Source organism: Venturia canescens, chromosome 2 (genome assembly GCF_019457755.1).
Source record: "Venturia canescens isolate UGA chromosome 2, ASM1945775v1, whole genome shotgun sequence".
NCBI lineage: Eukaryota > Metazoa > Arthropoda > Insecta > Hymenoptera > Ichneumonidae > Venturia > Venturia canescens.
The window spans coordinates 24,725,549-24,747,357 of record NC_057422.1 but is presented as its reverse complement, the minus strand read 5'-3'; the positions used below and the strand labels follow the sequence as shown (position 1 = coordinate 24,747,357).

General features: G+C 37.8%; 4 protein-coding genes across 15 annotated transcripts in view; 2 read left to right on the top strand and 2 right to left on the bottom strand.

Moving 5' to 3' along the window:
• The window catches only part of LOC122406012 (serine protease gd-like), a 16,836-nt gene extending 11,894 nt beyond the window's left edge, over positions 1-4,942 (top strand). For all 5 annotated transcript variants that reach the window (XM_043411153.1, XM_043411154.1, XM_043411157.1 and 2 more), the window contains 2 exons: positions 3,653-4,014; positions 4,165-4,942. In XM_043411153.1, the coding sequence (XP_043267088.1) occupies positions 3,653-4,014; positions 4,165-4,437 (635 nt within the window). In that variant the 3' untranslated portion in view covers positions 4,438-4,942. The remainder of the gene's footprint in view (positions 1-3,652; positions 4,015-4,164) is intronic.
• Positions 4,943-5,172: 230 nt separating this feature from the next.
• On the top strand, positions 5,173-8,195 carry LOC122406010 (uncharacterized). The gene is made up of 2 exons (XM_043411151.1): positions 5,173-5,394; positions 5,630-8,195. Exons 1-2 carry the CDS (start codon positions 5,264-5,266, stop codon positions 7,893-7,895), a joined length of 2,397 nt encoding a protein of 798 aa, XP_043267086.1. The 5' UTR covers positions 5,173-5,263; the 3' UTR covers positions 7,896-8,195.
• On the bottom strand, positions 8,165-16,743 carry LOC122406008 (PAX transcription activation domain interacting protein). Its single transcript, XM_043411147.1, has 9 exons — positions 15,933-16,743; positions 15,041-15,225; positions 12,094-14,783; positions 11,474-11,918; positions 11,205-11,389; positions 10,887-11,128; positions 10,468-10,737; positions 9,856-10,060; positions 8,165-9,772 (listed from the first exon to the last, which is right to left on the bottom strand). The coding sequence occupies exons 1-9, from the start codon at positions 16,026-16,028 to the stop codon at positions 9,699-9,701; spliced, it is 4,392 nt and encodes a 1,463-aa protein (XP_043267082.1). The 5' UTR covers positions 16,029-16,743; the 3' UTR covers positions 8,165-9,698.
• A 116-nt stretch (positions 16,744-16,859) lies between these two features.
• Positions 16,860-21,809, bottom strand: part of Cngl (Cyclic nucleotide-gated ion channel-like) — a 358,428-nt gene continuing 353,478 nt past the window's right edge. For all 8 annotated transcript variants that reach the window (XM_043411139.1, XM_043411141.1, XM_043411140.1 and 5 more), the window contains 2 exons: positions 21,127-21,618; positions 16,860-19,912 (listed from right to left, as the gene is read on the bottom strand). In XM_043411139.1, the coding sequence (XP_043267074.1) occupies positions 19,271-19,912; positions 21,127-21,618 (1,134 nt within the window). In that variant the 3' untranslated portion in view covers positions 16,860-19,270. The remainder of the gene's footprint in view (positions 19,913-21,126; positions 21,619-21,809) is intronic.

The following is a 21,809-nucleotide window of genomic DNA, read 5'->3' as shown; positions in this document are numbered from 1 at the left end:
TCACCACCAGGAGTGGAGCCTGCGGCTTAATTTGACTCAACACGGGAAACCTCACCAGGCCGGACACCGGAAGGATTGACAGATTGATAGCTCTTTCTTGATTCGGTGGGTGGTGGTGCATGGCCGTTCTTAGTTGGTGGAGCGATTTTGTCTGGTTAATTCCGATAACGAACGAGACTCTAGCCTGCTAAATAGGCGTAAACCACAAAAACTTGCGACTGAAAAACTGCTTCCACTTAAGAAAATAGTAGTATACTTGAAAAAGTTTGAAGTAAAATAGATGTCGGGATTTGTCGTCGCGAGAGACTCTAATCAAGTCATTGAATAAGAAATAAAGATATCTCCCGACGACAAATCCCAAGATCTATTTTATTACAGATCTTTTTAAGTTTACTACTATTTTCTTAAGCGGAGGAGTTTTTTTCAGTCGCAAGTTTTATGTTTTGTTTTTTCATTTTTATCTACTGCTGGATATACGCGTCGATTAAGTTGTATACGCTTTGTTCACTTTGAGAGGAATTGTAGATTGTAGTTTGGTGTGGAGAAAAAACCTGTATTCTAAACTCGTTGAACAAAAATGATAGACGAGAGGAAAGATCATTTCTCTATAATGGAATTACAGCTCGTGGCCCGATAGTGACGACAATATATCTCGAGCATACGCTTTATCCGCCTGGTGTGATAGCTCTTTCGGATGATGAACCAACTTCGAAGATCCCGATTTTTTGGACATTCCTCCGAATAGACCAGGAATTAATTTTTCTCCTGATCCAACCGAGCAGTCTTCACCCGATACGTTTTTATCACCTGGATGGCAATGATCCTACGTTCTTGAATGTAGAAAAACCGATATTGGACGGAAATAAAGCAGATTTATTGGACAATTACAAAAAATTTGTGGTCGCGTCAATACTGCTGGCGTGAATTATCTCATAGCGAAATGGGGACAGAACTTCTCCTGGACAATGGCCGCTGGTTAGCCGCAATTTTCGTCGCTAAAATTGAGTTCGAGTTTCAGTGCGCCGGAAGTTTGATCACTGACAAACACATTATCACAGGTATATATACACTAGGGCGTGTCGAAAAAAATCGATATTTTTTTTCGGGCTCCACAAGCATTTTTCTTCTTATTATGCCAAACGATGAAGCTAGCCGAAAGGACAGCCCGAAATAAAGTTATTTCGGCCGGGCCACGGCATACTTCAGTTTTCCATAAGAATAACACGTGAAAAAAAAACTTTGGTGAACCCTGTTCCATATCATCTGTAAAAAAAATTGCACAGATATTCTACTTACGTATTTTTGTAGAAAATTGAATTTCCTACAAAAAAAGTCCTTAGAGTCATTGGCCTAGAACCAACCGTTCAATGGTTACAGCAGTTCGAAGTTTCTAACATCATCAAGCCAGATTTCGCATGTATCAATTTCTATTTTCGAGGTCGCTCTTTTTAATTGGTGCTGTTTAAATTGGACTGAAAACTATTTTTAAGGTAATTCTATCGCCAGGCTTAGTTCATAAGATTAAAAAAAAAAAATTTTATGCTGAACTTGAACCTTTAATAAAGGGCTGTGTAAAATTTCAGGGTCGGTTATCGACCTAATTTCAGAGAAATTAATTATTAAAATTGGTGGTTTTCGCGATGGAATTTCAAAACAGCATACAAAAATCTAGCGTCCGGTTGCTACAAAAGGGTATATTTGCCTAGAAATCCATAAAATTCTGGAAAAAAAACTGCAATTCGTATACTTAACACTTGTAGTAATCTAATACTCCCAAAAAAAGTTGCCCTTATCGGCCTATTTTTTACGGAATATTAAGTTTAATTTGAACTTCCGGCATTGGATTTTCTACGACTCGCTATGATAAAGAGACATGACAGTAAGGCATCAGCTGAGTGTAGTCCTAACCTCAATTTGACAGATCAGCAGAAAAGAGGTTAAAACACTCACGAGTGGTCGAGTAGAAAAAGACGAAGAGAACCGGTGTTGCCAAACGTAAACCTGGGGATACTACGCGAATCGTTGGACTAACTTTTTTTTAATTTTTATAATTCAGTACGAACATTCGTTTAAAGGATTATATACATATGGAAAATTTTACTTATAAGAAATAATTTTTTTCCGTATGTCAATAATATTAATTACTATAAGTCTCAACTATTAGCAGTGGTATGACTAGACTGAAGCGATAGAATTACCTTAAGTATAGTTTTTCTAAAAGAGCTTCTAGGATCGTTACCTAGGCGAAAATATCGGGTACATACTGTTCTCATTTGTTTGAACGAACAACATACATTTTTTGTCTTTCCACTATTTGTTTGAATAAATTATGAAATTCAATTAACCAAACCGAATGCATAGATACAAATATACATAGGAAATGAGAGAGAGAGAGAGAGAGAGAGAGAGAGAGAGAGAGTGAGAGAGGAGAGAGAGAGAGAGAGAGAGAGAGAGAGAGAGAGAGAGAGAGAGAGAGAGAGAGAGAGAGGAGAGAGAGAGAGAGTGAGAGAGAGAGAGAGAGAGAGGAGAGAGGAGAGGAGAGAGAGAGAGAGAGAGAGAGAGAGAGAGAGAGAGAGAGATGAGGAGAGAGAGAGAGAGAGAGAGAGAGAGAGAGAGAGAGAGAGGAGAGAGAGGAGAGAGAGAGAGAGAGAGAGAGAGAGAGAGAGAGAGAGAGAGAGAGAGAGAGAGAGAGAGAGAGAAAACAGTTCAATTTATTTCCCGTGCTTATTGAATTGATTAACTTATTATAATTACATGTTATGGCGTAATACCGAACCGTTTGAGCGTTGTAAGCGCACACGTTGGCGTAATGTCGAACTGCTTCAGTCTTAATTTTTTTTTTAATATAAAAAGAACATAGGCTTTAGCTCAATTTAAACAGCACCGTTAAAGGGAGCGACCTCGAAAATAGAAATGATACATGCGAAATCTGGCTACACCTAGCCAGATTGAAGAATTAGGCTACACCTAGCCTAGAAGTTTGAAGTTTCTAACGTTAGAAACTTCAAACTGCTGTAGCCATTGAACGGTTGGTTCTAGGTCAATGACTCTAAGGACTTTTTTGTAGGGAATTCAATTCTCTACAAAAATACGTAATTAGAATATCTGTGTAATTTTTTTTACAGATGATATGGAACAATGTTCACCGAAGTTTTTTTTCACGTGTTTTTCTTATGGAAAATTGAAGTATGCGGTGGGCCGGCCGAAATAATTTTATTTCCGGCTGTTCTTTCGGCTTCATCGTTTGGCATAATAAGAAGAAAAATGCTTGTGGAGCCCGAAAAAAAAATATCGATTTTTTTCGACACACCCTAATATACACAATTTATAACGTCGCATCGAATCGGTTTTAACATTAATTTGTGTTCAATTCGATCGAAACTTTTCTCAAGCGCGACTATACACCGAGAAATGCGAAATTTGTTGATTCCAAAAAAATATGTTTGTTGCGAATCAATGGAATTTTTGGTGATCGTAATGAAGTGTATTTTAGTTAATGAACTTGGCCAGAATTTCATTTTATTTGCAACGATTTGTTAGTGCAAAAATTCTAATGAACTATGCACACCAGCAAATGAATTTCTTTAATTGACCAAGCAAAGTTCGTGATTCATATCGTGTCTTCTGACATTATTATTCTCGTTCCCTGCAGCTGCTCATTGCAAGTTTCACAAAGGCATCGACGTGCCAGCGAGTGCGTTCATCGTTTCGCTGGGTCGTTATCATTTGCACGAATGGCGAGAGCAAGGTTCTCAATCGCTCGAAGTATTGAAATTTCGTGGGCATCCGGACTACGGGAATCCTTTTAGCGCCGACGCCGATATCGCGCTAATAACGCTGCGTAAGAAGGTCCAATTTACACCTAAGATACAACCTTTGTGTCTTTGGAATGAGCCCTCAACGCTTGAAAGAATCGTTCGACTTAGCGGTTACGTCGTTGGTTGGGGCAAAGATGAAGATGGGCATCAACACTTAAAGGAGCCACGAATGGCTGTCGCACCCATAGTTTCGCAGGTTATTATCAATCACGTATATTGACGCATGAAAAGCTAGCTTATTTTTACTTTCAACTTTGAAATATATATAATATATTTATGAGGTATCGGCTACTTTATTTGATGTCTGTTAAATTTGTGACTTAATGTGATTTCAAACAATTTAAAGGAGGATTGCCTCAGAAGCAACGCGGCCTTTATACCTTCAACGTCGAATCGAACCTTCTGCGCTGGCCGCAGAGACGGTAGCGGACCTTGTAACGGCGATAGTGGCAGTGGGCTTGTTTTGCTCGATCAAAATACCGGACGTTACCATTTACGCGGTATAGTTTCGTTATCGTTATTGGACAAGGAGAGGAAGTCTTGTGATCTCTCTCAATACGTTGTTTACGCGGACTCGGCCAAATTTTTTAATTGGATCAAGAGCCAGATTCATTATTAGTTATAACTATACATACAGTCGCGGCGAGGAAGACTTTTTATAGGAACGAAAATGTCAATATACAACTTTAATTGATATTTAAATATGGACGGAGAATAAGGCTTGACTTTATTTCGAATTGGGAGACATGCAATTGATGCGAAGAATGTTTTTTATTCATTATTTATTTATAAAAACTCGAGTGCTACCTGCTGGACCATGAAGAGCTCGTGCATGCGTGAGCTGCTCCACTCAACACTGCTGCGTTATATTTACAAATGCGATTGTGTAATAAATGTAAAGTGAAGAATCGAAATGAAGATCATTGAATTTAAATGAAACTGAAAACCGCAGTTTTTCTCAAATTTGTTGCGATCGTTGTCCAGCTCGCTGCGTCAGGCTAAATGATTCTTCTGATTATTCGTGCTGTACGTTCGACTGTGAAACATTCGCTTCGGCGATCACCCGCATAGCGTATCGTTTATCGTCATGTCATTCTCACAATAAAAGTCACCGAGCAATTGTTCTTGACGAGTCTTCAATTAAAACTTTTTCTCGAATCTTAATGAAATTGTAAGAGTGTGAAATCGTATACATTGATAAAGTTCGTAATCCTCCTCCCTAGCTTGATTCTCTGTTAACGGTTAGCAAAGTTTCATTATGCTCTGATCTCCACCTACCCTTCGTCGTTGCTATTTTTCAACTGTTTCCTAACATTTTGTTGAAAACGGCTTAACAGTTTTTTTTTTTTTTTTCATTTTCCCCAATAAATCAGAACGTTTTTTGTTTGTCTCGCCAAATGCGAATATAACAAAGATTGAGTCATAATAGTGTAATCGCGACAGTCATGTATCGTAACGGGAAATCGATCTGTGCATCTGGAATATCTTTCGTTCCGTTTCCTTTGATTTTTGTTTATCTTGCAACGGCGACCGTGCTATTGGACGTTGAAGGAGCTGAAACATCACCCTCCGAGCGGTAATTTTATACCTTCAAGCTTCATTCACTTATAACCGTAATTTTCAACTTTTTTTAGTGCAACATGTATGGTCAGCGTCTCGTACTCCGGATCGATTTCAATTCGTCATTAAATAATATTAATTAATTATATATTATTAATAATAATGATATGGAGTCTCGCGAGAATGTCGGTGGATTTAATTTTCACTGAAGTTTCATTGAGAGAGCTAATAAACTCTTTTGGCCATTTCAGCGATATTCAAGAAGCTCAAAAGATCGTTGGACAATTTTTACGCGATGAGGCAGGTACAGATTGGCTCTCTGGGCTTGCGAAAACAAGTTCAACTCCATTAACGACCCCCGATCTTATGAACGCTATTCTTCAAATAACGAAACGAGGCGATCCAGTTTGGGAAGCTGCTACGATACTTTTGAATGCATTAAATTCTCCGAACGCTATTATCGGCTCAAGGATCGACTTGACTTCGGAGCAAAGTGACAATTGGAAAGATATGATATCAAAAATCGAAATGGAAGACGACATAATATGTTTGTATCGAAAGAATGGCAATGAAACAACCAAGCGTGACGATGATTGGAAGAAATTTTTAAGCACTGTTTCTCCCGGTTACACGGTACACCTGGCGATCGATACGGGATTGAAGTACATAATTTGTTTGAAAAAAATTAAAGTATCTGAAACAACGAATGAGGCTTCTTCGATGAGCCCGAAAACATTGGTAACTAATAGATCGAAGGCGATGATCGCGTCGGTCAAGGAAGTAACGAGTGACAGATCAACCGTTGGACTCCAATCACCGGTGCCTTCTGTCTCCGGGGAGATAAAAAATATACCTGCCGGATCATCTACAGAAATGCCCCATAACAATAATATTCGTAGAAACAAGCAGATTGTGAAAAAAATGAGGGAATATAACGACGATAATGTAGCGGCCAACAGTGAGAGAGTAGCTAAAAATTCAATTCGCAAAGATAAAACGGTTGCAATTCGTCGAACCAATGAAATTCTACGTAAACTGAAAAAAAATGACGCGAGCTCAGGCTCACCAAAGACTTGTCAAGATGAGTCAGACAAACGATTCAACGATCCAACCGTTTTTGTCATTTTAAATCGAAATGATTTTTTAGCGCGGCAACATTCACCGCAAATGAGCTTTCCAATATTTCAGAGCTATCGCTGCCTCTCCAATCCGTTGGATCCTCGCCTACCCAATGATTTGAAGGGTTCACGGGGATCCTTTTATGACTACGCTAATCGTTGGCCGTTGACCGATAAGCATCGATCATCCCATCCGAATAATCCGTATCTTCGAAAAAACGTATTATATAAAAAAAAATTGCAAAATAATCGTATTGCGAGACGTACGAGTCAACGGTTTAGAGAACTGAATCGAAATTTTGGCAAGAGTACCAAAATCGTTGCCTGCCACGGGAAACCTGTGTTTCAAGATTCGCCAAAAAGAACAATGATGATTAACTCGGTCGAACCTTACCATGCGCGTTACGGCAATTTGCCGGGATTAATGGGGAATCGATATTTTTACAAAAATGTTAAAATAGGCGATAAGAACAATGCGGGACGTCGATCGCCACCACTGGTTCAGCGAATCCACAGATCTTCGGGGCTGAGGCAACCGATCGTTGAGCGTTCTCAGTCGTGGGTACGCGACGATTACGACGGCCCGATCCAGCGTCCCTTGACTAAATCTCTGAGGCCCGTGGTCCAAAGTTTTCTGACCCGTCCACCAAAGTCGAATCTTCGTCCCTTTGGATTTATCGGATGGCCGTTGAAATTTCCGTGTCGCAACGGACATTGCGAGGAAATTTATCGTAAGTCACCGTTTTACGTGGCCCCGAGGCCATTCCCGATCGCGAAGCCTCTTTCGAAAATGTATCCTTACCACCACCATTTTCCCATCGTTTACTCCGAAAACTTATTTCTAAATGGTGGAAACCTCGAATCGATGCGTATCCCGGACGAAGCTCGGCAGTATCAAAGACCGTGCGATAAATCGATCAAGCTGCAAGTTCTCATTAATGGCAAAGTGCAAGAGCCCTTGAAGGTCGCTGTGCTATCGGACATCGGTCAAAAATTGGACGTCCTCGGATCGGATGGCACAATAATGTTCGCCAAGCCACGAACCTCACCAAATGAGTTTCCAAACCCGACCGAAATACCCGACGACACGAATACGTATTTCGAGACTGAAATTAATACACGAATGGATTTACAAAGCTCCGATCCGAAAGAAACGTCGTTGACCGAAAGCGGACTAGTCCAGAGTGACGGTTTTAAAAAGGAAAACAACAAAGATTCGACCACTGACATTAACGTCGAAAGTACTACTCTCAATTTAAATATTTCACATAAAGATGGTATGAATTTTCAAGAAAATTCATCTCAACGTGCGGCAGAGCAGACAACCACTGATGTCGGGACCACTCCAACTACAACGCAGACGACGACAATAATGAGCTCTACTACGACCAATCTATAACAAATTAATAAATTACCAACAGTTATTTTTCTATTAGTACGAATTCGCAATACGCACTCAGGGAGGGAAATTAGACTACTTCAAACCACGGGCAGAATTGAATTGTCACCCGAGCCGTAGGCGAGTAATGATTTCGAATATAAAAATGATATGTATTTCCAATTTTAAATCGAGTGCTCGGAGTTTCTGAAAAAGGTTAAGTGTCGTAGCTCGATTAATCGGTTCGACGCATTGAGGAAGGAGCGTGATAAACGACGAATTGACGAAAGTACTACCACAAAAGTTAGTCTGTTTATTGTCCCGCCGACGAAGAATAAGATAATAAAATATACTTTTTTCAAAAATAACTCACCAGAATATTTTTATCGTTATATCGTTCATTTTTGTTGTTTGTCAACGTTTCTCCTTGAGCTTTTATGCATAATACGTTGTTTATAGCCTCGTCATTTCACTCACCGCGCAAGGAATCATGATTGACCAACATTTCTGGTAGAGTCGCTTTCCCGTAGGATTTCGTGGATTTGATTTTTTTCTGTTTTCGGTCCCATCGAGTTTAATGCGTTTAACCTTTCGCAACAAATAAACAATATACATAGAAATACAAACGTAACAGATGTATTAATCGTTTTTACATGCAATTCATGACAATTATATTCAACGTTCTCCCTCGCGATCGTTTGATCCACGGGAATTTTCATTCAGTGCAGAATTCTTCTTTTCAAAACTCACCCGAGCATATAATTTAGAAAAATGTTGTTCGTCAAATTATAAATTTTATTTAAGAGTGCTACTCGCGAACAATGAAATCAAGGGGCTATTCGTACGATTCTATTTGTATGGAATCGACATGTTAACCGAAATCTAAACGAGCTATTATGATAGGTATTGGATTTCTTTTTTTTTTGTTTTAGTAACTGTAACGTTTTTTCATCGAAGATGCAGAGAATCGCAACAACAAAATCCCATCGATTGGGTCTTATGAAACTTCGCGACGAAGAAAATAGGGCAAAAAGCTGCTTAAAGTTATCAGGAACCAGAAAACAAAATAGAGGACTACCTTAAACTCGTCTTGAAAATGATGCAAGGAAAAAGGAAGATTAATCTCGAGTGAAAAGATTCAGCGATTGTGAAATATTTGGAAATGCGGTGCCTACCCAGGTGACTCTCCGTTTCATGGGGTAGTGTGGAGGGAATTTATCGTTTTGTTTCTCGCCAAGGACATCACGCGGACCGGTTTATCAAAATTTTTCTATATATTTTGAATACTCACGGGTCAATGAATTAATAAATTTCCTTGGAGAAACACAAACATTGTCAAGATGTTTACAGAATTAAATAACATTCATGGAAAAAAAAACAATGAATAAAAAAGCGAGACTAAGACAGAAAAAATGTGCACAGGAACGATACTAATATTGCATGAATGAAAAATCGTTTAATTCGAAAGGCTTCTCTTTCTCTCTCTCTCTCTCTCTTGAAAAACTCAATGCCAATGATGAAGAGAGTAAATATGGAAAAAAAAGTACAGAAAAATGGCCAGCGTTCTGGACGCTTGGAGCATTTTTTTTTGTCGATAAGCGAGTTTGCTCGGTAATGAAATCGGAATAAGTAAAATTTTCGTTTTCAACGAATTTTTTCGATTTTAATTTTACAATGATTCTTTACGAGCGAGCACAATTTCCATCGGGCGTATTTTCGTATGGAAAAAAAGCTCGATGAGAGGACAGAAGGGGGATGAAAATTTTTTTACACACAAATTAATGAATCTTTACACTCAGACTCGAAACGAATAATCGATATTGTTCATAGTTGGTGCGGGTCTATTTGGAAGTTTTGTCGGGATATTGCTCCAAGTACGATCTCTGCATTGAATACACCTGCGAATGTACAACAAAAATATTAATCTAGATGACAAAAAGCAATCTTTGTAGTTTTCGTGTTTCAAGGTGAAAAAACTCACTCATATCAGCACGTAAAACGTCTTCCAATAAGTGAAGGTCGCTGTCATGAGTGACGATGATATAATTTATTTTAGATCCGTTCATTTCTTGTATCTGAGCCACGGACCTTCGAGTTTTTTCCAACGTTCCACCGGCACTTTCGACTATTTCTGCGAAAGCCGACGGCGACGGTACGACACTCGGTGTTACATAGAAGGTTTTACCCTGTATGAATTCAAAATAATTTGTTTTTATTTTTGAAAAATTTTCGCTTAAATATGTGCAATAATGCGGTTTTTTTTCCAAAAAACCCATCAAATCTTGATGGGTCCTACACAAAAGAATTGGAAAACGGCGCTACTAAATTTTTTTTTACTGTTTTTCCAAACCTTAATCTATTTTATACAGGATTTATCTATAAATATTTATTGTATTCGACTTGATCGAATATAATTTTCTTCGTTGGGAAAAAAAAGAATGATTCAATCTCATTATTGCTTACATAAAAACTTCAATGGTGAATAAAAAATTGAAGCCGTTCATGACCCTATAGTGGTATTGACGCCAGGAAAAAGAGATTGTTGATTTGAATATACTAGTTTAGTCGAAGAATAAATTCTTTTTTTGTATACCTTAAGTACGGATCCTCTGTTCGGGCTGGCCAGAACTTTTTCGATATTGCAGTTGAAACTTTTTTCGAACTCCGCATCACCGAGGGTATAGGGAGCTTCATCGATGAATGTATTTTTTGCTGAGCAATCCAACAGCCATTGAATATTTATGATGTATTTGCACCTTGATAAACAGCACAACAGTTTCACGGTTCGAAGTGGCGTGGCCATTACAAGATGCGTAGCGTCACGCCAACTTGATGCCAAAGCACCGCCAAGCTCGCGAATCCTCTGGAAATTTTCATTTATTTCTTTTTCATTATAAATAATTAACTGAAAATGCGGAAGGTATATTTTTTCCAGCAACAGAGTTTTTTAATTTTTCATTATATAACACAAGTTAAAACGAATCTGTACCAAGTAATTCCAATGAATTCTACCTTCGCGTGTTTCTTTGGATTTATACCAGAGAATAATATTTTCGGTTGATTTTCCGGTAGTGGAGGATCAGGATTGCTTATGACAATAGGTTCATCGAGTCCCAGCAAATGGGGATCTTTGTTCATGAGAGGTTCCTCCAATCGTGGTTTCTTGCATTTTCTCATCGCAGTTGGTCCCTGACCAACTTGCTTGACTTTATCGTACGATTCCTGAGTTATATTTATTGGCATTTTCCAAGCAGCTGTAAACATTGTATAAAAAAAATTTTTAATGCTAGATTGGAAAGAAAAATGTTGAGTTTGATTGTGGAAACGTACCCATGAGATGAGGCACAAGTGAGTAATCCAGTCTAAACGGGTTAGCAAGACTAAATTGTTGATATTTTGGTACATCAGTTTGATGTAGAACGCCTCTCTGGCCGCACATCAAATCCGTAAGCCACTGGGCATTCACAACGGGAATTTGCCATTCTCTTGCTTTTTTGTATTTCGGTCCGTCGGGTCTGAAACAATATTCATGAATCTTTCACAAAATAATAAATCTAACTGATTATCAGAAATGTTCGAAGAATAAAAGTAGGACGAACCTTCTACAAACAAGTAGAGTATTGTGCCGAGAAAAGTACTTTGTACACTTTGCTCCCAAAAGTTCTAGCATATTGGTAACTTTTGCTTTTTCTTCATCCTCGAAACCGGAGGATGATATGATTTGTTTCATACACGGTAATTCATTCAGACTGAACGGAATTGGAAGGTGAAGAGCGTGCCACGGCGGCAAAACTTGTTGTTTTGTAACGACGTCGGACAACCAATCGGCACTGACGCAACGTTTCCCTTCGCGCAATGCTTGTACGACGATGGGATGTTTTTGGGTTATTGCAAGGACGTGGGTCGCACGAGGACAATATTGTGGTTCAACCTCGCCACCGTGTCTTTCGATAACTTGTTTCCATTTTTGCACATCGTAGGATAGATTCAAATCGTATTCAACGATCACGAATATACAACCGAGCAAAAAAAGATCGGGTGGCACTGAAAACAATGATTGAAGAAAAATATCATTTCATTGCACCGTTTCTACATTTATAACTTGAATAGGAGCGAAAACATGAAATCGTTGAAATGGTGAAGCGTATTAACAAAAACGATTGTCAAGAGCGCTAAAATTTTCTAGTTATTTTTTAATAAATTCGAGCGAGGAACGTACGTTTGAGATTTGGATTGTGACCATAGAACTGAGCTTTGGGTTGCGGCATGGAAGGTGAATACTGCATTTTGATGGGTGCACCGGTAGGAGTACCATTCGTAATATTGCCAAGAGTTCTTCGCTGATAAGCGGCCAAAAGTTGTGGATCTTGGGAAGGAGGTGGTGGCGGTCGGTGTTGAGCAGTCATCAAACGTAATTGTCCGGCGGCGCTGCCTTCAGTGGCACCCCCTTGCAATCTGTTCGTGAGCATATTTGCCAGAGCCGTTTTTGTTTTTGCGTTAACAACTAATTGCTGATCCGGTGGTATTTGTGAATTAACTGAGAGCGGCGTCAACGGAGGGTCTTGCGCTCCAGGTTGTTGTGGCTGTTGTTGTTGTTGTTGTTGTGGTTGTTGTTGTTGTTGTTGTTGTTGCTGCTGCTGCTGCTGCTGTTGTTGCTGCTGCTGTTGAACCTGTTGTTGTTGGACTTGTTGGGCCTGTTGTTGTTGCAAATGTTGCAGCTGTAAACGAGCCATTTGTTGCTGTTTTTGTAGATGTAACTGTGCCATTTGCTGGGCCGTGAGAGATTGAACTTGTTGAAAGGCTTGACCAGCCGGCGCAGTTTGCGGACCTTGAACTGTTGAAGCGGATTGTACGATCACTTGATTCGGTGAATTGATAGGTGTGAGAGCTGGTGGTTGAACACCGGGATGCATGGGTTTTTGTCCTTGTACGGTAGTTACTTGGGGTCCCATCATGGGAGTGCGTGATTGTTGAACCCACTGTAAACCTGGCTGTCCAGGTTTGCCGGGACTTCTGATGACAGCAATGTGTGAACCGCCTTGTTGGGCCTGTCGATTCTGCATCTGTCGTTGTATAATCAGGTTTCTTTGTTTCTGAATTTTCTGTATAAATTGTGCTCGTTGTTGAGGATCCATCTGTTGCAATTGTTGATGTGTTTGAGCATCTAGTTGTATCAATTGACGCGGTGGTTGGGGTGGTTGTTGGGTCCATTGTCCGACAGGTCTTTGCTGGCCAAGTTGTTGTTGGGCTTGTTGTTGTTGCTGCCGCAACTGTAAATGATATTGTTGTTGTTGCCACTGCGGATCACGTTGTACGAGGAAGCTCTGTTGATTCGGATTTATCAATTGCTGATTGGTAGTTTGTTGCTGCAATTGACCGTCACGGATTACAAATTGTTGGGTACTTTGGGGCAGTGATTGCTGCAACTGTTGTGAGATTTGCTGAATTTTCTGTTGTTGCTGCTGTTGCTGCAATATGTGAAGCTGTTGACGTTGTTCCGGTGTTAGTTGTTGTTGTTGTTGTTGTTGTTGCTGCTGCTGCTGCTGCTGAGGTGGAACCTGAGAAGATTGAGTCAACTGATGTTGCTGTTGAATGATTTGTTGTTGTTGTTGTTGTTGTTGTTGTTGTTGTTGTTGTTGTTGTTGTTGCGGTGGTAATTGTTGTTGCTGCATGGCTATTTGCTGTTGCTGTTGTGCCAGTAACTGTGGCTGTTGGGAGAGTTGCTGTTGTTGCGGAACGATTTGTTGCTGTTGTTGCTGCTGCTGAGGCATCTGTTGTTGAACTTGTTGCGACAAAATTTGATGTTGAGCAAGTTGTTGTGGCTGTTGTTTTTGAGGCGACAACAATTGCTGTTGCGCTGCTATTTGATGTTGAGGAATTTGCATATTCATTTGATGCTGTGGCTGTTGGGTCATAAGAGATTGGTGATTCAATGGCTGTTGCTGCGAGACTACAGGCTGCGTCGGAGTAATTAATTGTGGTGATACTTGAGGATTTGACAATTGTTGTTGTTGTGGTGTCTGCGGAAAACTTTGTTGCTGATGTTGCTGAGCGATTTGCTGCTGTTGAGGTAATTGTTGCTGAGGCAGTTGCTGCTGTTGATGGTGGATAATTTGTGGTTGTTGTTGTTGTTGTTGTGGCTGTGATTGCGGTAATTCCGTTGTCTGTATCTGTGGCTTCATTTGGGAAACAGCTGTGATTCCCGGCACATTTTGGGATTGCCAGTTGTTTTGATTCTGTAAATTTGCATTCGATATAACAGGGGACGTAGGAGGAATATAACCTGGTAAATTATCCTGTGCTATCGGCCGTGAATAATTTTGTTGAGACTGTTGCAGTTGTTGTTGTTGTTGTTGCACATTAACGGTACTCGAGAGTACCGGTGCTTGAGGGACTGTGTTAGCGTTCGTATTCGCATTTGTACTCTGATGTGATGATGCACTTGAAGATGCCGATGTATTCGGTTGATTCCAAGGCATACGTTGTTTTAATTGTTCCAACATTGCTTTCGTTCTATCTTGCTCCTCTTGGCTCCGAATGTTCTCACCATCTTCGTCCATAAAACCCGTTATCAATGCCGTCGAACTATTTGGTGATGGATATATCAAAAGTCGCGGATGATACTCCGCCTCACCGATTAGCGTACCCTTTTTACAACATTCTGATACCCAATCCGGCGTCACTATTTGCATGTGATGCACATCAAATCTCATCACTGTGTCATATTTAACGCCACTTGCTTTCCCTGTTATCAAATGAGTGCAGTAACGATCCAGCCGCAATTGACACTTTCCACCTTGAAATGTTATCATTGCCCACAGAGCTTTACTGTCTGCTCTACTCACTTGCGATATACATGCTCTAACGTTCGAAAACAATTGCTCTCCTTCCGGTGAAAAATATTTTGGTCTGATATGTTGTGTTAAAGAATGTAGATAGAATATTTTCTTTTTTTTACTATAGATAAAGCTTTGTATTAAACATTGAAATGAAATCATGAAAAGACAAGTTCATCTTTGAGTTTGAAAGTCAGAATGAATAAATTCAATGCGATAATATTTTAGTATAATATTTGGCAACTCGATAGTTTACGATCATAATATTTATTGGATAGAAAAAAGGAATTTATAGTAATAATACTTATACTAATATTGTCTAAAGGATACGGAAGCAATTTCTTGCATTTGACGGAGTACAAAATCCAATCTTGTGTAACAGCTGGTATCTCGTAGAGCTCTTTTGCCACAGATATATCACTTTCCAGTACTTCATACCCGGCTATGAGATGCGTAACAAGATCACTGAAATAATTGGATCGTGATGCACCACCTTTTTGTAATAAGCCCAGAATCTGTAAGATCAATGAGAGAATGTAACATCATTATTTTTGCATCGTGAAGCGACAATAGAAATCGTTAAACATAAATAGCAGAGAATTTAACACCTGTCGTTAAATTGTCATCAAGATAAAAAAAAAACACATTTATATTAATGCTTCAAAAATGTTTTACTGAAAATATCAACAGGCTACTAAAAAGAGATCAATTTCGAGTAGAAACTTTACTTGAAATGTCTATAGGAGACCAAAAATATTTATATTCAAAGTAATCAAAATCTATGATCCGCGAGTAGGTTATGACCATTGATATAAACTTAATTCTGGGATTTTTAATTTTCAATGCTACAATGTAAAAGATTTAAGTACATGTTAAGATAGCCAAATATGTCATAACGCATGGTCCGAGATGGCCTCTGTCAATCATTGAGAAATAAGAGACAACCTTGATGTTCCATAATGCGCTGTCAAGATTTGCTTTCTGTTGTGTTCTCAGAGAATAATATTATATCAACGATATCGTTGAATATATAAGTACTTTAAAAGATTGACATATTTTTTAGAAGAGTAAAGATTTTAGAATAATTTCGATAAGGAAATTTCCCATAAATTCGGTATTATTGACAAGCAAAAAATTAATAAAGATTGTAATGATTTATTTCGCCAAATTCAGTGGTGATTTATGTGTGAATAAAGGCGTGAACGTAAAAAATTTTTATTACCTTTGGATCGCCTTCGCCGCTGACGTAGTATTTCACGTCGGCAAACAACGCAACATCCAGCTTGAGTTCGTCAAGTCCTGCTCTTATGTCACCCATTATTCATTAATGCAACTCTTAGAAATCACTGTTTAAACGTGTTACCGATGTACGAAACATTGCACGCTAATAGAAAATTGGGAATAGTCAATTACTTCGTGTGTTTGATAACAAAAATCTGCCGCGTCGCTTTGTTATCATTATGATTGTAAAGTTTCGAGGTTATGTCTGGTGGTACATCCGCGACAGCGGCGCACATAGCGGCAGCGGGTGCATTTTATTTATCTTATATATATATGTATGTATAACGTGCATATCGAATACTCTCGATATATAAAATCAAATCGAGCGCATATAGAGGCAATAATGCATCGATATATCGATACATTGTTTTTGCCGCGAAAATTATAATACCGAGTCTCTTGATATATACAGCAGCACGATATATGTCTTTAACAATATGATAATTTAATAGAAACGAATAATTTTGACTCGCAATAACATGCATCAATTCATTTTCACACCAAAACGGCAGTCTATCAATTCTCGGAAAATAGAAAGACTTTCAAATTCAAAATATTAATATAAAAAACGTTGTTAAAGATTATTTAAAAAATCGTTTTGAGAATATATTGCAAGATCAAAAATAATTGAAATATACTCTTCATATATATTTGTTCAAACTTTATAGCCAGTTTGTAAACCAGAAAAAATTGAATTTTTGGAATAGTGTGAAAATAATGTTTACGCAGAAAAGGTAACAATTTCACTAAAACTTTGTATATTTAATTAGGGAAAAAAATGTTAAAACAATATTTTATTTGAGTACTGATTTATGGCTGAAATTCTATTTAACGCGTGGACAGGTCTTAAAGATTAATAAGCAAGTTATATTATTGAAAACAATGTGTTCGCTTTATTGTTTATGTTTTTCTCGCATTTACGGTAGGTACATTTTTTTTTCAATCTCATTCAATCCCCATTCGTATCCAAAGTGCTTATTTTTTTTCTTCTACCAACCATTTCAATAATTTTGGTTTTGTCTTTACTTTTTTATATTGTATATAGATTTTCTTATTAAACTCAATCTCTTATACTCCTATCATATCGTGCTATCTCTCTCTCTCTCTGTCTCTCTCACGCACACACACATTCATAAATAAATAAATAAGTCGTTAGCTAATATGTACAAGTTTCTTTGGTAGTTTCTTTATTCTTTCATTTATTTTAGTTATCGCAACAGTCATTCGCACTTAATATATAAGTATACTTTTCTTTATTTTGCAAAGACTCTAGAAATATTGAGCTTGGTCTGGTCAGTATACGTAATAATACAATATTCTCGTATAAGTTTTTCTTCCACTTCATTCAAATTGTTCTTGCTCGTTACGAATAATCCTCAATTTTTCAATGTATTCTAACGTTCTTTCTTCCTCTCTCTCTCTCTCTCTCTTACTTTCTCTCCGACTCTCTCAACGTTTAGTACAAACTTTTGTTAATTACAGCAATGACACATTTGTTTTTATAGGGGAGACCAGGGTGAAACGAAGTATCGAGGCATAACGAGGTACTTCAAGAATTGCAAAAATTTTTTTTCCTCACAATTTAATATATTCTTCGGAAAAAAGAAAAAAGGCATTTGTTAAAAAAAAGGAGAAATTTCGAAAGAATCCGAGTTTTTTTGTGACTGATATTCGAAAGAAATAGCCAAGAAATTGTAATACGAGGTTAAAGTATTCTAATGAATTTTTTTAGGAGTATGTACCCTATTGTACTCAATTTTTTTTTCTTTCAAAAATTGCAAGCATTTCAAAAAGCAAGCAAAGTTTTTTGGTGTTTTTTTAGGGTAAAAAATAGATGAAGCTTCTCAAACTTTTGAAAATTACGAAATTTCCTCAGGTATCCGATTTTCCCCGCGGTCTCCTCTTTTTTTGCATCCGGCAATAAGTATTCTTCTCTACATTTGATTACTCGGGTCTAGGTGTTACGAGTTTCTTTTTTTTTGCTGTTATATCTCTATATTTATTTGAAATGGTAATTTTCATTGTCCGGAGGGAATTTGAGAATTATCGACTCTTTCGAAGATCACGGCAACTTGAAACAATAGGAATGGTGTAGCATGCACGGAATAAATGAAATGTTGTGATTTATGAGTAACGTTTGCTTAGTGATGCCAACAGCGAAAAAGTGCCATTTCTCGCGATGAAAAGGGAATAAAAGGATGAAAGAGATAAATACGAGAATGAATCGGTGGGAATAATTTTAAATTTATTATTATCGCACGTAATCCATGGGTTTCATTGAACGTGAGAAATTATTCGAACAAAAAACAAAGTACACGCGACACGGAGAGCGAGAAGAACGATAGGGAAAGAAAGAAAGAAAGAAAAATTGTTAGATAGAGAAAGAGGTTACGATTAATTCGGTATTAGTGTAATTTTGCAATTATAACACTATGGATATACTCTAATATGTCAATTGTGCACAGTTATTCGGCTTTTGAGTTTCATTTTCTCATACATTCGAGACGTGACAATGAAAACTTCAAATTCATCACGGTTATTATGTATAATATATCTAATAATCGACGAAGTTGGTGGAACTGGTCGAAATATGTATGTGTTGTTTTGTTTTTATTTTTATTTGTTCATTAAAGAGCTACACGGGGAGTGTGGCCTGATTCGATAAGATTTTGTATTGGAGTTTTTCTCGAAATGAGGTATCATACAGATCATATATTTGAAAAATAAAAAAACGTAGAAAAAATAGTGTGGAAGTTTACTGCGTTCTGTTTTGTTAATGAAATTATCCTGTAATTATCTAAACCGAACCGAGCCCGTCTTACAGAAAAATTCAATTCTTCACTTGAATAGTATTAAGAAAAAAAAGATTCGATAAAAATATTGGACTCGAAATTTCGGTACGAAACATTCCGATAAATAAGTACCGAAGATATTTTGTTAAGTATATCGAAATCGCTTGTTGAACATTATCGGAACAGAAGGAAGATATGAGAATCGATATATCGACATCGTTGTTTCTATTGACGGTTTATATCAAAGAATTTGGCGAACTTTCGTATGATAGAGATAAGAGGACTCACTATATAAGGAATAAATGATTCGTAATGATCGAGATCACATCATAGTTTCATTGCAACCTTTAAAACGCGAAAAACCCAAATATGGATAATCATGATCGTGTAAATTTGCGGTGCTACCTCTCTTAAGTGGATGTTGCCAATTTCCTGTTTCAATTGTTGTCTTGTAGTAACACAATATCTCTACAATATTATTAATGCGCTAGGAACCAGGACTAGAACCTTCGCTACTTCTTCTCCTCGCTTCTAATTCTTTAGCTAACATTTCAACCTCCCAATTGTTGGATCTATTATCGTTATCTCGTCCGTCATCGTCGTCAGATTCGTCCCTGTCGTCGATGTTGTCGCTCTCGCTTTCGACTCTTCCTCTTTTTTTTCTTCTTCGTACGGTCGGTCTGCCCGTGTCGTCTTCGGATTTGCTCTCGTCGCTGTTAGACTCGAGACAAATCGCGACGTCTTCTTTCCAGATGCTTTGCGGTGATATCGATCTTGGTAAATCTTGCAATTCTAGTGTTTCCTCCTCCGAATGTTCCTCCCAGGATCTGCGATTACGCGACGATTCGTGAGACTTGGGTGATACGCGTCGATTATGTGGCCTGGCTGTTAGTACCGTATCAACCGAACCGTCCCGCATAAACGGATGATCCTCGCAAGCTTCTATAGCATCAGATTCCATCGATATATCCGGCTCGCTGCTATCCTCCGGCGATATTTCGCAACCCGATACATCAGCATTTTCCAATTCTTGTATCCTTGCTTGGAGCTGAGATATTATCTCGTCCCGTTTTCTTATTTCCAATTCCAACGACGAGAGCTGACGATCGAATTTACTTTGTATGTCCTCCTGTAAAACACTCTCGCTATCAAAATATGTTGATACATGCCCACGGGCTTCTGCGTTCGACCCATGCATAGACGAAATTAAGGTATTACTGGATGGATAGCCCATCCGATAAATTGTACCTGATCGCAATTTCCGTACTTCGTGATGCAATATAAATCTGAAAAAATTCAGCAACATTTGGAAAGTTATGAACTACAATTATCAATAATAATATTGCCCAAAGGTTATTAATAAATTGTTTAAATAAATAAATAATTTTTTAACAATTTTAACAATTTACATTTTTGCCCTTGTTTTTTTTTACGAATCGAATGTGCACATTTTTCTGAATTTTGCTCATGATTTTTTTCAGAATTTTCATGGATTTTTGAAATTCCCTTTTTTAAATTTTTTATGTGGCTCTATTTGTACATTTTTGATCCAATAACCTTGAGACTTTTCAAAACTGATGGTAAATATGTCTTCTAAAACATATCCAAAATTCAAATTTTTTTAAATTTTTTTCAAAATTTTTTCAAGAAATTTCAAAAATCTACGAAAATTCTGAAAAAATTCATGAGCATTCGAAAAAATACACACATTTGATTCGTAAAAAAAAAACAATAGGTCACCGCAAAATTATTGTTATTACCTTTTGGGCAATATTATTATTGATAATGGTTGTTCATAGCTTTCCAAATGTTGTTGAATTTTTTCAGATTTTTATTGCATCACGAAGTACGGAAATTCCAATCAGATATAATTTTTGGTCGAGCTATCCATCCAGTTATACCTCAAGAATAAAGCCTCTTAAGGAGGGTGGCTACACTCGTTAAAATGATAAGAAATCGATCAAATTTAGTGATAATGTTCTTCAACATCAAGTGCGAAGACACCATTTTTTTCAAAATTTTCTTCTGCTTAGTTATCGAGTAATTATGCATTAAAGCAGATTTCTTATACCCGGAATGTATACCTATATATATGGAAACGCTGTGCTTATACACTTGAACTTTAGTGATCAATTACTCGATAACTGTACAGAAGAAAAATCTTAAAAAATTTGTATTGTCAAATTTGGCCCTAAAGAATATGTTCACCAATTTTTATTCAATTCTTATCATTTTGAAATTTTTCATGTATTTAACATGGTTTAGCATGGCAACATTGTATCGTCGGTAGCCACCCTCCTTAAATACGAAATTCACTGAATAAAAAAAAAAGTAAATGCTCACCAGTCGATTTTGTATAACGTCACGAATACCGGTAACAAGTTCACCGAGACACTCTTCGTCTCTTGGTCGGGATATCATTTGCAGTAAATCTCCACTGCTGTTCAAAGGACGGAAGCTAAGTTTATTGGGCGGTTCGAATGAGTCAGGTTCTTGACAATCGGATTTGCTTTGCGTGCGTTCCTCGAGCGTGCTGGTTACATTGCTCAGTGTTGGCTCAGACGGGGGACTATGGAGCGTGTATTTATTAAAGGTAACGCTTTTTGAGAACTGCGAATGTCTCGCCGCATAACCTTCAATGGTGGGTGCTCTCATTAATTTTTTGAATTCCATCGTTACTTTCTCCCGATCCGGTATACTCGCTGTAGAAGTTTCCGAATTATCGGTTTTACTGCCAGCCGATAACTTTTTTAAAATACTCTTCAAATTACGCCTTTCCAATGTCTCGTCCTCGGGTGACAGAGGATCGGATTGAGAGGTCAATGAACAACGAGCCTGTATTTGAGCATTATTTAATTTCATATTTCTTTCATTTCCTTCCTTCCCCCTCGCCATTACAACAACAACTAAATCAATCATTATTCATCAAGCTCGGTATATGAAAATCGATAAGTAAAAACTTTCGAGTTCGGGTATTAGTATGGAAGGGAGCCGTGCAACTATGAATTTCATGTTCATTCTTCCAA

Bases quoted from the DNA above. Each gene is read 5' to 3' on its own strand.
- LOC122406010 (XM_043411151.1), top strand. From the start codon at position 5,264: ATGTATCGTAACGGGAAATCGATCTGTGCATCTGGAATATCTTTCGTT. The intron at 5,395-5,629 runs GTAATTTTATAC...TGGCCATTTCAG, and splicing joins GAAACATCACCCTCCGAGCG to CGATATTCAAGAAGCTCAAA.
- LOC122406008 (XM_043411147.1), bottom strand. From the start codon at position 16,028: ATGGGTGACATAAGAGCAGGACTTGACGAACTCAAGCTGGATGTTGCG. The intron at 10,738-10,886 runs GTAGAATTCATT...GAAAATTTCCAG, and splicing joins ATCCAAAGAAACACGCGAAG to AGGATTCGCGAGCTTGGCGG. The intron at 10,061-10,467 runs GTATACAAAAAA...GAATTCATACAG, and splicing joins ACAGAGGATCCGTACTTAAG to GGTAAAACCTTCTATGTAAC.